The sequence below is a fragment of the Strongylocentrotus purpuratus genome, unplaced genomic scaffold, assembly GCF_000002235.5.
Source record: "Strongylocentrotus purpuratus isolate Spur 01 unplaced genomic scaffold, Spur_5.0 spur5_scaffold_5, whole genome shotgun sequence".
NCBI classification, from domain to species: Eukaryota; Metazoa; Echinodermata; class Echinoidea; order Camarodonta; family Strongylocentrotidae; genus Strongylocentrotus; species Strongylocentrotus purpuratus.
Genome location: NW_022145611.1, coordinates 24457968 through 24475386, shown reverse-complemented (window position 1 = coordinate 24475386; position 17419 = coordinate 24457968). Strand labels below are relative to the sequence as shown.

The window sequence follows — 17419 nt, the reverse complement described above, 5'->3', positions numbered from 1 at the left end:
TTTATTGAATTACATTTGCGTACAACTACTCCATTCTGGATATTTCTTTATACTCAAGAAGGCCGAAGAAGTGAAAGGGGTACACTGAATGTGTGGATTAAAATAATTGAAAGTAAGCATGATAAAGCTTTTCATTTACTTGGCCTAATTTGTTCTGATTTCACTGAAATTGCACTACTCTAGATAAACTACAGTCACAAACAAGTGATCAAATTACTAGCAGGAGACCAACCAATCCCTACCTGGAAGAGATCCTTGATGATGATGGAGAGCCTGGCGGAGTATTCCGTCACTCCCTGGAGACGAGGGTTCTCACACAGAACAGAGTGGAAGATGTCCAGGAAGAACTTCAGAGAGTACTGGTACAAGAAGTGCACCTGAAAATAGGATCAAATACAAAGCCAAAAGATAGTATCAATTTAATTTCAAAGATGTCTCTCTACAGAACGGTAAAACATAAATGTTTGGATGTTACTCATGCAACCTACAGAAATACCTGTAAAATATATGAGCCTTGAAAGTTCTATACTACATTATAAACCCTGAAACAAAGTTGCTAACATCATAATTATGAAATGTGGCAATATGGTAGGAAGGTCAGATAATGTTTTTAACTTTCTGCTCTCAATTCCCATTGAAAATGCTTGAAGTATCAGAATCCACTCTGTGCAGGTCTTAGTATGCACCGACTCCTTGGGCAAGTTTTCATCCTTGGGCAAGACCATCAACTACATGCAATTTTGCCAGTGATTCATGCCATCTACCTCTTATATCACAAAGACTTGCCAAGTTGAGTTGCTACTTCTATCTCACCCAACGCGTGGTCTGTACCTTCCACCTTTCAACTGAATAGCTTTAAACCCTTGAGACATGTTTTCAAGAAGAATACGATCAAAATTTCTTACCAGGTTGAGTGCTTCCAGAGAGAAGTAGATACTACTGCATGACTGGGCTAGTGAGAGGTATTGCTGCGAAACCATCTCAACCTCAGCCATGACCTGATCTGTCTCTTCTACCTTGCGGGTCACATCTGCTGCTTCCTTCTTCAGAGTCTCCAAGGTGGTAATGATACTAAATAAATGATAACGAAATGGAGAAATCTTGATAGGCTGAAGCTCTACCATAAGTGTAACGTGGTGTTAGATTCATCCACTGAAAGATTTTGCCTTCTTTTAGTGTATGTTCTATTTTTCTCATCTGTTAAGTAAAGATATATATGTTCTGCTGGTTAAGGGGTAGAGACTACATTTATTTTAACAGAAGGATAGATTTAGAATTCAGTTACAAAAGACGCTGCCTGATAAGATTAGGGCACATAAACGTGCCTGCAGTTGTTCTGGTGTACAGAAAAAATATAATCAATATGTCATATGATGGAAAAATAAACCTATACATAAATTGATTTGGCTTGAGATGAATTTACCTGTCTGAATCCAAGATTCTTCCCTTGGCATCATTGAGGGCTTGCAGTAGAGATTTCTCAAGGTGACGCAGACGAAGATGGAACTCGCCTACAAAAATAAAAAAGACAAGTGGTATGGGTTGTGCTACCAACAGTAGCTTTAAGTGACCATAGAATTAGAATTGTAATTCATGACTCTAATAAAATCTTTAAATTAACAATTATTTGTGATATCCTAACGAAATTCAATATTCCAAGATGTCTTCAACAATATCTAAAATGATTATAAAGATATTATAAAAAAATACTAATAAAATTCATCTTACCTTGCAGCTTGAGTAGATCAGACCTCTTCTCATCTACATCGGGGCGCTCTGCTTTGAGTACCTAACAATCAAAGGGGAAAATTACATTGATTAGCTTTGCACACTAAAACTGGCAAAGTTAACTAATACTGAATTATGAACAGCATCATTTTCCACTTCATGTTGTAAACCACAGTAAAGTGAGCATTCTGACAACTTCTCATGGCAATTTTTCAACTGATGGTCAGACACAGTGAATAGTATCAATTTATTGACTGATCTTGGTATTTGTATAATAAATAACAACTTGCAAATTAGACTTACCTCATTGAGGCACTGGCTCTGGAGACTGCTGCGAGTCACAGTGAAGTTGACAAAGGTGACACGAGAACAGATGTCTGGTGGGAACTCAACCTGTAGATTATATCAAATCATAAGGAAAACATCGGTGATAATGAACATATACTCGATGTTAGTAGCAACAATGACAACAATATTAAAACAAGTCGGCAGAATATGAACTGTAAACGTTGGCACTATCATAAAGATTATTTTGTCTTTTACACAGCATTATACAATTTGTATGATATCCCTTGTATACTTTAATCCAATGAGTACATTATTGGAGCGAAAACAAGTAATGTTTTCAATGTCTTTTGAAACATGGGACAATTATTGTGACAGATGCAAAAGTTATGCTGTCCAAATCAATACCTGGAAAAATGCTTTCCGCTTTGTGCTCATTCACGAGATCAGTGTAGAAACTAAATGAGTCTTTCCCACTTTAAAAAGACAATTGGAGATAAAGTAGGTCAAAAAGGATAACATTGTTTTACCGTTGGATCCCTGGTTGAGAGGAAGATCATGAAGGATGGCGAGAGATCGATGTCCTGATCACCCAGACTGATAAGCACACGACCACCTGTACGACGCACTTCACGGTTGAGAACAGGGTTCAGGATGGGATCGTAGTTCTCCACATCCTGATGAGAGTATAAATACAATCAGAACAGTTGAACAATATTGTTATATATACAAAGAGTCAAAGGTTAAATGAAAGTGATTATCATCCAAACCCTCGACTCTATTTTGTTTTAAACTGATTAATTTGAAAAAGATTTTAGTACATTCCCAAACATTCCTTTCAATTTCATAATTTTCATAATCTTGTACCAATGGCAACTCGCAATATCATTATAATGGGAAACAAATAATCTTGCAATTTTTAAAACAAGTGATTAAACAGTAGTGTAAATGGCTCGAAAGTTTCCAAGGGTTTCAACTGACCTGCACCAGCAATGGGTTTCCAAACCTCAGAGAGCTCTCCAAGTTCTTGCGGAAGGCATCATCCAAGAAACTACAAGACAGGAGGTAGAGAGAGTCGCAATGATTATTCATTCTAAATTACATTATGTTTTTTTGACCTACTCCGAGCTTAGTTGAATAACATAAATAGTTAAAACATCATAAAATAGTATGTGAGTAAAAAACATTACAAGTCATAAATACACAATAAATAATAGGCCAGTAAATCTAAGAAGCAAGTTGTGCTTGTACATGAGGACCCTAACAAGGTATTTAAACACAATATCTAATTGGAAAACAAAATTAATAAAACTTACAAGGCATATATACGTACATTTAGAAGAAGACACACAAAAAGGGGGAAAAGAGACCGACCATTAAAAACACTGATTTTAATCTCTATTCAATCCACAGATATCTGAACCTACCTTGTCTTTGTGATTTTCTTATCTCTGTACTCATTCATGATGAACTCTGTGGCCTGTCCTGATGGGTCGATGATCAATGGGTATCTGTTGAATCGCTTCAGCATGATAGCATTTTCTGTACAAAGATCGTCTGAGGGTAGAGCACTGGCATGCCAGTGGAGGCGCTCATCAGCATTGGACAGGTACTAAAATTAAAACAGAATAGAGGATAATCACTTAAAGAGATGGTTTGATAGATTTGTAACATAAAGAATGATGTTGTACATGGACATATTGAAGCAAGAATGAACAAGATTATTTTTCATTTAAATCTGATTCGTGAAAGATGACGCTGCACTTCTCCAGTGATAATCAAAGGAATACATACAATGTATCTAAGCAGCAGATCTGTGACATTTCCTAGATAATCATTTGGTTACAGGTCCTGTTAAAGGTGACGAAAATGGTAACAGATAATAACAATCATGTCTGTTATAAAAAAAAAGGCAGAACATTTTTCATTTAATTCTCACTAAGAAAGCAAAATCATGGAGAATTGAAAAATATGTGACTGTATCAGTGGGAAAAGATTCCTACATTTAGTCTGGATCATAAGCTGGATCAAGTTTAGAAATATATGCATCTGAATATTACGTTTAGTCTTCTGCTTTTCAGCATAAAAAGTGATTCCTCTTTGAAACCAAACACAGGATGAGCAAATACAATGCTTACTTCAACCCTGGCAATGTCATGCCTGAACTTGATGCGAGCCTTCTGCAGATGGCCGGCCCAGCTGTTGAAGAGGTTCTGCCTCATCATCTGATCAAAGTAACCAGCGTACGCCATGAAGGCTGACGACAGCAGGACGTCTCCCAAGATGGTAGACATCTGCATCTTGAAGGACTCACTACCAGCCTCCCAGCGTTCTCTCTCAATGGACAAGCTGCGTAGGAGGGCTGTGCTACGGTCAACCTGGAAAACAAGCAGATATATGGTAATTCTCTAATCTATGCAGGAATGTTCCCATTCAAGACAGGTATAGTTTAAGGGGTGCACTGAATAGATTTTGTTCTTTAAATTGGCAACATCACCATTTTCTTTTATTGCTATGCATTTCTAGTTAAGGTAATGTATTGTAAAACTAAATACATGAACAGAAATTATGTCCAGTTAACAAATTGAAAATTTGTATTGAAGAAAAAGAATTTTAACACTTTTCAACAACTTTAATAAGTTTAAGAATATTTATGCTTACTTCTCCCTTAAAAATTGTGGGAGCCTTACCAAAACTACAAATGGACTTTATGATTACCTTGATCTGCACGTTCTCCAGGTCTGTCTTGATAGCCTGTGCCTGGCTGATAAGCTGCGCATACTCTTCCTTGTAGAAAGCGATGGAACGTTCAAGATGAGCGATCAGCTTGTTCACTTCCTCCTGCTTCATCTTGTTGCCGTTGGCCTCGACCTCAAGGCTAACCAGCTCATTGCGAAGAGGCTCCACTCGCCTCAACATCTCTGAGAAATTGATCTGTCATCCAATGAAATGAGAATGATGTTAAGTCAAGATGGTGCCTCGAGTCAAGTTGCATCAACTTAACACTTTTAACCTGAATATGTATTCTTCTAATTGACCACAACATATGACATCCCATTTAATTGGCTACATAAAACAGGATTTGGTGATGTCACAAAAAGCTGATTTTGGATGAAATTTTTATACAGTTATTAATAAAATAAACACAGTTCCTAAGTCAAATCAGGAGCAAAGTCATGTGAAGCTACTTTACAATAAAAAAATAATTAAATAAATTGCAAAAAGTTAATAATAACATGAATATTTTACATATGGATTGCCACAAACAGACAGGTTAAAAAATGCAAACAATTTATTTCCATTACCTGAGCAATAGCCCACTTGACCAGTGGACCACAAGCCACACTAGCCCTGTTTATTTTCTCATAAGTGTAGTCAGCGTTGCTCAGGTACTTCTGCATTTTGACTCTGATGTCATCACTGAGGAAAAAAATGACAGAAAATAAAAGTTAAAAAACATAATATAGAGGACGGCTATTGTTGAAAATACAGCAAAAGATGTCTGGCTTTACCTTAAAGTAGCAAATTTGAAATTGGCGTTTGCTCATAGAATCTAAAGGTGGAAGGCAGGAATATTCTTTTTCAAAAGGATAATGAAAAACCCTATACAGAATATTTCTGTCACATTTTTTCTTTCCTTGTTTTGTTTTGTAAATTACACAGCAGCTATCGTAAACTTTAAACATTTTTCAGCACGGGCAGGGACAGGGTTACATGCGACTTACCTGATGTCCTCAGTTGTGAAGTTGACGATGGTGCTAATGAAGTTGTCTTTGATGACCACCTGTCTGATGGTCTTCCAGTCTGCAGCTGCCTCACCCAGCAGTATGCAGATGGACTCCAGGGCCAGTCGTACCATCTGTGGGGGGTTACCCATGGATCGGATCTCCACTAGGTTCTGCTTCTTGATGCCCTTGACAGCTGGAGGGTTCAAGGAAAGGGGGAAAGGGATATAGCATCATTGGGTAAGGATAATAAGAGGTGCGATAGCTCAGTTGGTAGAGCAGTGGTCTTGTAATCCAGCGACCCAGGTTCGAAACCAAGACGAAGGGCTAGTGCCCTTTGGTAAGGCATTAATCCTCATTACCAGGTCTCTCAGAGAGGACCTAAAGCCGTCGGTCCTCTGGTTGCTTACCAACTAGCATTCATGCTTTCTTCTTAGCAGTCAGGTAAAATAACCACCACTACACACTACACTATAATGAGTGAAATAGGAAAGAAAAGCACATGAATAGATTTGATTAAAAGAGATCCTGGGCATGAATCAAAATAAGAAAACCATGAAATAGGGAAAGGATAGATTACAAAGGAAGAGGAATTTAGAAGATTGGAAAAAGGAACAAATGAATATGGAGAGGAAATAAACAAAATCAAATAGAGGTACAGGTGTACATGTATAGATTACACAGACAAACCTTGAGGAGTGGAAGCAAGAAAGAGACAGAGACAGGGAAAGAGAGAAAGAGAAAAAGGGTAAAGAAACCTATTGGGGCATTGACAGTACCTGTCTTGGTGACAGTGTTGTGAGAAGATTTAATTAACTTAAAGTAAAATACATTATTTTGAGCAATGACAAAGAATTTAAAATGTGTAAAATAGTGAGCATCTAAACATTTCCAGAGTGGAATGTCACCTATACCTGTATTCAGAGCCATTGTACTGTCCCCCCATAGGACAGACTCTCAAAACTGAAGAGAAAAGTTCTGCATGGTTTACTACGCACCTTGCTGTGCATCTTTGACAGCCGGTTCTACCTTGGACAGGTCTGACATGACGTCTTTGCGTTTCTCGCCGATGTGTTTGGTCTGTTCGGCTAAAGTCTGCTGGATCTCTTGACTGGTAACCTTCTTCTGCTCAGCTTCTTGTTGATCTTTCACCTGTGAAGTTATAAAATCTTGTTTTTATTTTTTGGTGTATTAACCTATCTTGCTTATGTACATTCTTCTCTTCCTCAGGCAAAAGGAAACTCAATTAAAGAATTTATTTGACATTTCTCCTCTTCCTATTTAATTTTGTCTTTTCCTCTGCTCCAATTTTTCATCGTCTTGCTGCTTCCCTCCCTTCTTGCATCATTTCTTCAAAGTGATTAACTTCCTATTCTATATCTTCCAATGGTTTAAATATTTGAGCTTAGAATTGACTAGAGCATTCCCACACTTCCTTTATTCAGCCTCTATGCCTTCTTTCCTCAAATCAATAAATCCATACTTCTCCTTCCAACATGTAGCTCTTAATGTCTGTTGAAACCAGAATGGTATCGACTCTATATAATGGGGTATGAATTCATGCCCTCCAGGCTCTCAGCAGACATTATCCTGTGCAAGTCTCCTTACCATCTGTTTGAGCTTGGAATTGGCAGCAGCATTCTTGGCCACCAGCTCCTGACTCTTGAGTGCAAGGCTCTTCTGAAGCTCCTCTACTTGCTCCACCGTCTCCTTGATCTTCTGGAGACCAACGTTGAGATGGAGCTGCTGCTCCTCTAGGTCTGAGCGCTTCTCAGTGTACAGCTTCACCTATGATGTAAAGATATATGTATTTAAAGTATACAGATGTGAACTCGGACCTGCTTTAGCAAGCGCCTGTTTAAAAAGACTATAAAGCCTGTAAATATTACATTTAGGGTTTCCCTTGAAGTGCTTTTCTCAAAAACGTGTATTCCATTGACTTCCTAAAATTTACCTGCCTGTGAAAACTATTTTCTGGGCTCCAAAGAGCAGTCTTTCTGCACAGGTTTTTTTACTGGATATAGATACCATTCAAAAACAAAAATATACTGGTGGAAGATAAAGAAGAAATAGAAGAAGAATAAGAGGGGTACAAGGAAAAAATGTGGAGATGAATAGAAAGACGCGGACAAAAAAAAGTTTGAGTAAAATCAAGAAAGAAGAGAACTAAGAATTAAAATCTATCATGACTACAGCAAGAGAAACTTGTGAGGAAAATGGGAACTAAAAGATACAGAATGCTACATGTAAAGATAGAAAATGCAAAAAAATCAAACATCAAAATTCAATTGAAAATTGCTACTTACATAGTGGTGGATGAAGTCCAGGTAATGCCTAGGGGTGATAGCCATGACACGCCCACCTCTCTTCTGGAGTCTCTGATTGGCTTGGTGTAAGGTCAGGTGGACAAACACAAAGGCATTGACGATGGCATCACGATGAGTTGGGTGCTGTGAAACGCCCTCGTAGGCTACAGGCAGATAGTCTGGTGCGATGTACTGTGCAAAAAGAACATAGAAATATATATTTTTAAAACTCTTTATTTGCTTAAAAGAGTTTGTCATTTTGTGGGACATAAAATTTCATGTTCCAAAATCATAACAGAAATAATAATAACAAATTGGAGGTTCTGTTGTACAAAGCTATGAAATGTCTAAAGATATGCCATAAGCACCATCAAATATATGGCAATTATTCCAAATCAATCAACTAAAAGACTTACATCTGACTTGTCCAGATCCACCTTGTTGGTAAACTCTCTACCAACTTGGAAGAGGGCATGGGTGGTCCAATCTCCAAACCAGTTCAACACACATCTGGATAAAAGAAAAGAAGCAAAGAAATAAAATAACGATTTTCAAGGCAAAATATTGTAAGGCAACCACCTCTCTTTTTTCTCTCTCTCTAAAAATATAATTGAATATCTGATTGGTTCTCAAAGGCATCTCTCTTTTGGTAATGCGAGGGTGGATTCCATGATGATAAAAATGTAAACATTACAAGAAAATAGAATAAATCTGATTTTTTTTTTTTTTTTTTTTTTTTTTTTTTGTACATTGGAGGACAATTCATTCATTCATTCATTCATTCATGCATATATTCAGTCATCCGTTCATTCATCCATCCAGTCATTCATGCATTTACTCATTCATTCCATCCACCCATCCATCCATTCAAATTACATAGTCTTCGACATACACATATATCCATCAATCCCTCTATTTATTCATTATTTTCAATCAACTGACCTGTTGAAGAGAGCTGGTGATGTGGCAGCTCTATCCTTGAGACCTTCTGAAGACGGGTTCATGGTGAACACCACATGGAGGTTGCGGATGACCTGACCAGTGAACCACTTGTAAAGCTCTTCGGTAGAGTCCAGCATGTGGCCCATGCGCTGGGCACCTTCCTTGCACTGGGTCATCAGCATGGTGTATTCATCTCCTTCAAACAGACCTGGCACCTACGGGTGGTAAAAAAAATATGGATTAATTCCTGATTGTTACAGATCATTCCTTATTTAGAACATATAAATAAAAGTTCACTGACATTTGGAGTGAAAGATAAGTATTGCATATTCATCTATCTGAAACATCCCTGGTACCCCCGATGTGTTTTCATATTTGCAGAATATCGGAAAAACTAATAGATAGGTGATAAGCTGGATATTAACACTGCTTTGAAAAATAGGACATTCTTATTTCCAGTGGATTACACCATGATATAGGATTCCTTAAAAAAGAAGCTGAAGAAGATGCAAATATTTGATCTAAACACAAAAGGATTAATGTTTACACAATATTTTATTTCGGGCAGCTAATTTTACGATAAACTGGACTTTTGAATTGGACTTTTATGTTTAGAAACATTTTGTATTAAATTCTACCTGACAGCGACTTATTTACAGTAGCTCTTTTTTACCAAAAGTTTGTTTTAGAATCTGGGTGCAAAATGATAATAATAATATTTATTAGGCACCAAATCCACTAGAAATCAAAAGCTCACGGCGCACTAGTGCAAAGGATGAAATCACATTAAAAGCATCTGCATTCTACAAAGAACAACAATAATGAAAAAAGAATTACAAAATGTAGGAGAACAATTAATCATATGTCACATCATACAGTTCCCCTTTTTCAATTATTTTTGAATAACTAAATTGTCCGAGCACTCATTTGTCTTTGGGCCTTCTAAATAATAGTAACTTCAGACCAGGCCTAGACCCTTCATACTGACTCGGGAGCCATAGACACAATGTAACAACCACCTGGGGGGCATTTCACAAAAATTGTCATCGGTGACAAATGACAGTTTTTGTTATAAGCTACCGAAATCCTTGCTTTTGATTGGTTGTCAACAGATTTGTCACCGATTTTTGTCATTTGTCATTGAAACAAAGGCTTTGTGAAACAGGTCCCTGGTATTCTTACCTCTCCATTTGCTAGCAGGGTGTTCATCCTCTCCAGGAAGCTGGAATCCAGGACATTGGATTCATCCATGATGAACACAATCTTCTCATCCTTACAACCAGATCTACGAAGCACTATTCTCAGGTCCTCATCAAAGTCTGCTGCAGTGTACTTGTTGTGTACCTGAATATCAAAAGGTTAAAGAATAATTAGAAATAAATGTTGTTAAATGAGCTATCTGTGTTGTGGAGGAGCTTGGCAGAACATAGCACATTCCTCATAAGCATACTCACACATGTTCACAGCTAAATATATTCCACATTATTTGTGATAACTTCTTAAAACCAATGTCATCTGAAAGGAAGCTGGCTTAAACATGAATTTGCATACATCTTTCAATTACTAAAACAGAAATCAAGTGAAATATTTTTCCACATAATTATTTTTTTAACGATGTAAGTAAATTTCTTTTTCTATATATTTGGTTAGCTACATACATTTGGCCCTTTAAACACTCAAACAATAACTTATTTAGCTTGAAACTTCTCATAACATTTTCCCTCATTTTGTTATATTTTAAATTCATCAGCTTATTAAATCGCTTCATGCACAATCCAACCACAGGAGAAGACCTTCAAGTGTTATGTAGTACTTACCTTGACTTGGACGATGCTGAGACCATTCATCCAGGCTACAAAGCGTGAAAGTGTTGTCTTTCCTGCACCACTCACTCCAATCAGAAGCAAGTGACCCTGTAATAATAACAGAACGTCACATTGAATGAAGACATTTCAGATGGAAACTGCTACATCAATTAACAGTCATGAAACAATACAGGTGAAAAAAATTAAGCAGGCAATAATTACAAAAATAAAAATCTACCGTTTTACTGATTTGATTACATACAGGTATACATATAACGAATTATATACCTCATTTTAAGATTCTTTACTAATCCTGTCTTCTGATTGGTTGAAAATGCAGTCATGTTCTTAACCATGCCCGCTAATTGAAATTCATAGTCATTTTTCCCGGCTCTACCGGTTTATATCCATTTTTCATAGCACTTTTTCCATGGCTGTGAAACGTGACGTCATTTTGCTGCGATCCCCATTTTGGTTTACGTGTTACCGTATAAGTTTCTTTTGTGCGATGACCGATGCGCAATACCGTTAACGGTGTTTGAGTGCAATTCGATTTTGGTCGCTGCATTCAGGCGACGAATGTACCAATCCAAAGTTACTGTTCGTGTAAACGTGGTTGGTATTCCCTGTTCTACTGGAGCACAGCTTGTTGGATTTCATACTGTACACAAGTTATTGTTGGTGTTAATATTCATGACTTCAAAGAGATGGAAACCTAAATGGGTGAGTCAACATTTTCCTTTTTTTCGGTATATAAAATATATATTGACTGCTTTTAATATTCGAGGCATAGTTGTTTCTATAGGGTCTCGGGAAACTCACAACCTGCTATGACCCCGCGGCGCAAGCGCCTTGGGGTCATAGCAGGTTGTGAGTTTCCCTTGACCCTATAGAAACCACTATGCCTCTCAAAGCAGTCAATATATCCTTAATATTACTTGAGTAAAGCAAAAATTACTTCCAAGTTGATAATATTATTTGTTATATATCAAAATAATAGTCTAACTATAATCCACACAGGTCTCATTAAACTCGTACCTGTGGTTGTCTGAAGATTCTGTCAATACGTAGGACGTGGTCCAAGACTTCGTTGAACAGAACCAGGGGTACATCCAGCTCCTCCTCATAGAACACCTACAATACAAACATAATGAGGCTTCTTATTACTCTACTGCCGAGACTAACATCATCATTGTAGATATCAACCATTTCAAGAACAAGCAGGGTTCTTACGTTTGTCTATTATTTATCTTCATTAACTGTAAGGGTTTTAAACATTCCCATTTGTGTCTCATGAGCTTATGAACCTTAGAAATTATGAAGTGGCACTCTGAAATATTACAAGAAATATATACCAATGTGCTATTTGGAATCTTTACATTTTTAAAGCTATCAAAATATGTTTCATAATAGAAATTATGGACAAGACAAACCTGCAAAAAATTCAATTATCAGTTTGAAATGGAGAGGAAAAAAAGAAATCCCAGTTAAAACTATCCTTTTTTCCCTCCAAAATTAATCGCACATAGGGGGTTTGTATAGTTGATGCCACAAATCTAGACCTTGTACTATAAATGTCCCCAGAAAGTGTCAAACCTTGAGTCTAGCTTTGACATAGTCCCTGAGCTCCTCTTGGTCCACCGGTATGTAATCCTTGGAGAGCCAGTTGCTGAAGAGGATGGGTCTACCAAGAGCCTCCTTCTTGGTGATGTTGGGGAAGTGTTTCATAGCAATCGCATCAATGTTCTGATCTGTCCACATCCTCTCCTCATCCTCAACAAGCCTGTAACAAATAAAAGGGTCATTTATCATGGTATACATTAGCTGAAATTGGAGTATAAAGTCTCAAATAGTCTGTGTCATCACAAAAACTTTGTATGAAATTTACAAGTGCATGTCAATTACATAATTGTACATGAAATCAACATTTGTAATAGCATCAGTTGAACTGATGCAAGTATTTTCCACTTTTTATATGTTGTTATCCAATAATTTCTACTACAAATGCATTTTATAAGAATTATAATTTTTGTTTTGTTGTTGTTATGTGTATGGAGGAGCACTTGAGATGGTGTTTAAACTAGTACCAATTCAAATATAATGCTTAAGGCTGGTTAAATGTTTAAAAATAAAAGTTAACAATACAAAACTCATCTTAATAAAAATTGACCTGTATTATTCTATCAGGTATCATTAAAGACCACATTTTTTTAAAGAACTTGAAATATGTACCTGTCTTGGAAGAGACGTAGAGCCTCATGAGCCCAGATGCGAACCAGACCCTCTACAGACAGAGACTCCAGAGGGCGCAGTGCTTCGACGATGCCACGCACCCAACGAGTCATCTCACGAGGACTGTAGATGTAATGGGGTTGCATGTCTTGAGTGAAGCGTTCCTGAAATACAGATGGGCAAGACAGAGTTGTCAGTGGAATAACATTCATTATGATCTAATATTGACATTGCTACACTTTCTCCTAAGAAATTAAGATCATAAAAGCAGAGTAACAGCCTCAGTTCAACAAATCATAACTTTAAAGTGTGCAACTTTTAAAAGCAAGGAAAAACCAGGAAAATCTCTCAAAGGCCAAGGGAAACAAGGGAAACGCTCTCGGCGGTCTCGCCTGCATAACGCAATTCAATATGATAAAACAGAACGTCAATGACGTAGCGTTCATCCGCATCTCACAACAACAAATATCGTAAATTTTATGTGGTACACTTTTGAACTGGTCAAAAATAGAAATTTGATGCCCTGGAAGGGACATAATTTCATTTCATTTGCATAAAGTACCATAAATAATCAATGGAGCAAAATCTCACAATTCTGTGTAGAAGTTTATTGTTCCAAATTTAGCTCTACCAGATAAGGCAAAATCGGTCGAGAAATGAGGGAAAAGAAGCAATTTTTGTTATTTTTGGAATAAATTTGCATAAATTACCATAATTAATTAATGGAGAACAATTTCAAAATTCTGAATAGAAGTTTAGTGTACCAAAGTTAGCTCTACGATATAAAGCAAACCAAATCAAAATCGGTCGAGAAGTGAAGGAGAAGAAGCCTTTTTTGTGATTTCGAATAAATTTGCATAAATTAGCATAGATAATGAATTTCATGATTCTGTGTAGAAATTTTAAATCCCCTCCTAGCCCTATCATATGAAACAATCAGAATCAAAATCGGTTGAAAAATAACGAAGAAGAAGCATTTTGAAAATCTTAATGTTGATGCCACAACAAAGTCTAAGTTTGTTGACCTTAAATGGCCTTTGACCTTCACTTAGTGACCTGAAATTCTACTCACATGATTGGAGAGACTTGATAACCCTATAGTCCAAGTTTCATTGACTAAGAACTTATACTTTCAAAATTATATCAAAAATTCAAAAACTTAACCTTAGGTTAAGTTTTCGATGATGATGCTACAACATAGTCCAAGTCTGTTGACCTGAAATGACCTTTGACCTTGACTTTGTGATCTGAAATTCTACTCACAGGATTGGGGATACTTGATTACCCTATAGTCAAAGTTTCATTGACTAAGAACTTATACTTTAAAAATTATACCAAAAATTCAACTTAGGTTAAGTTTTTGATGTTGACGCCGTCGCCGTCGCCGTCGCCGTCGCCGTCGCCGTCGCCGCCGCCGTCACCGGAAAAGCGGCGCCTATGTCTCGCTTTTTGCTACGCAGGCGAGACAAAAATGACAACGTTTATTATTATCAATTTAATGTAACAATACTTGTATATCTGTACATCTTGAAACTTCCTATCTAAATGTCTTTTATGACAACCGATTCCATATCAATCCTCATTTTATTTTCAATACTCCTGAAGACACTGCGTATGAAAAATCTCCCAATTTTTAATTGATTTATCACAAGCGTTTATGACCGTCTTGAAAACCATTACAATCATTTCCATGAACGATGCTATGACTTACTTGTGAGATAGTGTAGAACTCCACCATAGCATTGGTGAGAGGTTCAGCATAGGTACGCAAGCTAGGGATGAGACGCAGAAGGGCACGGTTGAATGTACCGTAGATCTGGGTCAGTGATGCTGGGCCTGGGTAGTCCACGTATACTACCGGCACATGACGCAAGAACCTGTAAAGACAACGAAACAGAAATATATCTAGTACCAAAGTCAAGTAAATGTAATTAAAGCGAATGTTTCTGCGAAGGTCAGAAACTTACAAAATGGATGCACTCAAACCCAACCAAAGTTTGATCTGAAAACTATGCCCCGAATGATACCTACCTGTGTGAAAGTGGTTTTCTGCCAGGATCTGTTGGAGGGTTGCAAGCACCAACAAACTGGATGCGTTCAAACTTGACCCAAGCCTGATCTGATGTGCGGTAGAAGCCTCCATGCTCCAACATCTGACGCAAGAAGGAGATGACCCTCTGGGTTCCTGTGAATTCAATACAAAAACTTGTTCAATGAAAGATCCCAAAGTAGTACACCTGTTTTAGCTTTTCTTGATTTCTGTTCTTCCTCCTTAACATTTTTTTCCTTCCATTTAATTATTGTTGTCCCTAATCATAATATGAATCACTGCTATCTTGATCCCTCCCCTTCTCCCCCCCCCCCCCTCTTATATATCTCTCTCTCCCTCTCTCTCTCTTAATCTTTTTCACTCTCTCATTTTTTTATCATCCATCTAAAAAAACCAACAAAAAAAACCAAGGTTACCCTTCCGTAATACAACAATAAAATAGTTATTCACTCACCATACTGGTCCATGTCGGGCAGATTGATCTCATCACAGAAGACCACCAGCCACTTGCCCAACTGGACCGGGGCTAGGACAACTCCATTGGGGGTACGTCGGTACTCACAATAGTGATCAAAGGTCTTCAGCATCAGCTCTGGGGTGGTGGCACTGGAGAAGTTCAATCCAACAACCTACAGAATAAAAAAAGTATGTTTTAAAAAAGAAATTAAATTTCTTTTAAAAAGTTTCATATATCGACTGGAGATTCAGGAAATACCAACAGCAATTGGTACTGATATAACAATGGGTCTTTTCAGCTCATACATGGATTTACAATCATCACCATCCAATGGTTAACTTCCTTTATCTATTATCTCAGTTCAAACAATTCAGCTCTTTTCACCATTACCATTGTGCAATACCATAATCACTATCATTCCAAGAAACTCACCTCCATGTCTGGCAGGGCCCTGAGAGCACTGAAGAGCGTCATGGTCTTCCCACTGCCAGGGGGTCCACACAGCACCATGGGTCTGTGCTCCGCTAGCCAGGTGTAGAGAAGGGCCTCATGACGGACGGTGTCAAGCGTGGGTACCACTAGATCAGGGGCAGCTACCTTGTGAGTCTCCACCTCAATCTGAGGCACCTTGGATTGCCATGGAACCCATTCACCTGATATAGATACCTAGCAATCAAAAAAGTCATTTAGAACATAAGTGCATTAGTAAGTACAGAAGGACCTCATGGTGTACTGTATCCAGACTACTACTACAACAGGCACAGCTTTCTTGTGGGTCTTCACCTCAATTTCAATTCAATTGAAATCATTTATGTCCAAATTCCTAATTGCTCACGTAGGTTTATTATTTACAGTGATTTCAGCAGCTGCTGTAAAATACACAAAAAAGTGAATTCTTCATAACTAGAATTCATTAATTATAAATCAGAAACTGCATGTTTCCAAATCAATTGATTACTTTACATCAGTAATTAAAAGTCATAGAAGAAAACTCACCTCAAAGTCGATGATAGGTATAGTCTGTTGAGCCGGTAGAGGGATGGTGGTGATACCACGGATGAAATCTCCAAATTCCGTCCTTGCCTTCATCTTGCTGTCTCCAGTGAATGACCAGAGGAGAGCATGGATCAGGTAACGGGACACATACTTCTCTAGTTGGTCCGACTGTAAGGTGGAAGAAATAAAACATCCAAATTACTATTCATTGGACACATATTTATAAAGTTGGTCTGGCTTTAAGGTGGAGGAAATAAAACGTCCCAATTGTTATTCATGAGATACATACTACTATGATTAGTCTGGCTGTAAGGTGGTAGAAAATACCATCCAAAGTTTATTTTAGAAAGATTTCCAGAGTAATGGAAAAGTATTTTGATCTACATTCATATTTGGAAGGGGAAAAAAAACATATTATCAATTTGTTTCTATATCTGAACACTAGTGACTCTGCAAATGGTACTTTAGCTGTATGGAGGAAGGTCATATCAAAATCAATCACAGTAATTCAGTATGATAATAATTGAGGCTATTTATATCACCCTTTTAAAATTTCAATCTCCTTGCATCGTTAAGGATAATTGTTATCAACATATCATGCAATCTAATAATTATTAGTTTCTTCCTTCTTCGACTCAATGACCAATGCATTCGATCTGTGGGTGCCAATGAGCATAAACCTACTTTATCCAAGAAATTTAACATTGATGTGGTTTCACTGGATGATCTTTAGAGATTGTTTCTATCAATCTAGTTTTCCATTGTTCTTGATATAATAGCTACAATTATATTGCCCATGTATCCATCCCAGGGGATGCTCAGGGCACCTACAAAGTTGCATTGTTACTCTTGCTTTAGCGCAGTTGCCCTAAGGCGCTAAAAGCAATTAAGGA

At 37.4% G+C, this 17419-nt stretch overlaps 1 protein-coding gene across 1 annotated transcript in view; it reads right to left on the bottom strand.

Annotated features, from left to right (window-relative positions):
• LOC593057 (cytoplasmic dynein 1 heavy chain 1) overlaps nt 1–17419 on the bottom strand; it is a 65452-nt gene that overhangs the window by 15645 nt on the left and 32388 nt on the right. Inside the window, exons 46-72 of the mRNA XM_030998830.1 lie at nt 16527–16694; nt 15963–16196; nt 15528–15702; nt 15055–15208; nt 14735–14900; nt 13024–13187; nt 12388–12574; nt 11830–11925; nt 10804–10899; nt 10169–10330; nt 8987–9201; nt 8461–8554; nt 8045–8236; nt 7347–7526; nt 6737–6890; nt 5739–5934; nt 5319–5433; nt 4732–4947; nt 4152–4391; nt 3441–3625; nt 2995–3064; nt 2544–2690; nt 2032–2121; nt 1729–1789; nt 1424–1511; nt 906–1071; nt 243–377 (exon numbers count right to left, since the gene is read on the bottom strand). Coding sequence (XP_030854690.1) covers nt 243–377; nt 906–1071; nt 1424–1511; nt 1729–1789; nt 2032–2121; nt 2544–2690; nt 2995–3064; nt 3441–3625; nt 4152–4391; nt 4732–4947; nt 5319–5433; nt 5739–5934; nt 6737–6890; nt 7347–7526; nt 8045–8236; nt 8461–8554; nt 8987–9201; nt 10169–10330; nt 10804–10899; nt 11830–11925; nt 12388–12574; nt 13024–13187; nt 14735–14900; nt 15055–15208; nt 15528–15702; nt 15963–16196; nt 16527–16694 — 4146 coding nt within the window. The remainder of the gene's footprint in view (nt 1–242; nt 378–905; nt 1072–1423; nt 1512–1728; nt 1790–2031; nt 2122–2543; nt 2691–2994; nt 3065–3440; nt 3626–4151; nt 4392–4731; nt 4948–5318; nt 5434–5738; nt 5935–6736; nt 6891–7346; nt 7527–8044; nt 8237–8460; nt 8555–8986; nt 9202–10168; nt 10331–10803; nt 10900–11829; nt 11926–12387; nt 12575–13023; nt 13188–14734; nt 14901–15054; nt 15209–15527; nt 15703–15962; nt 16197–16526; nt 16695–17419) is intronic.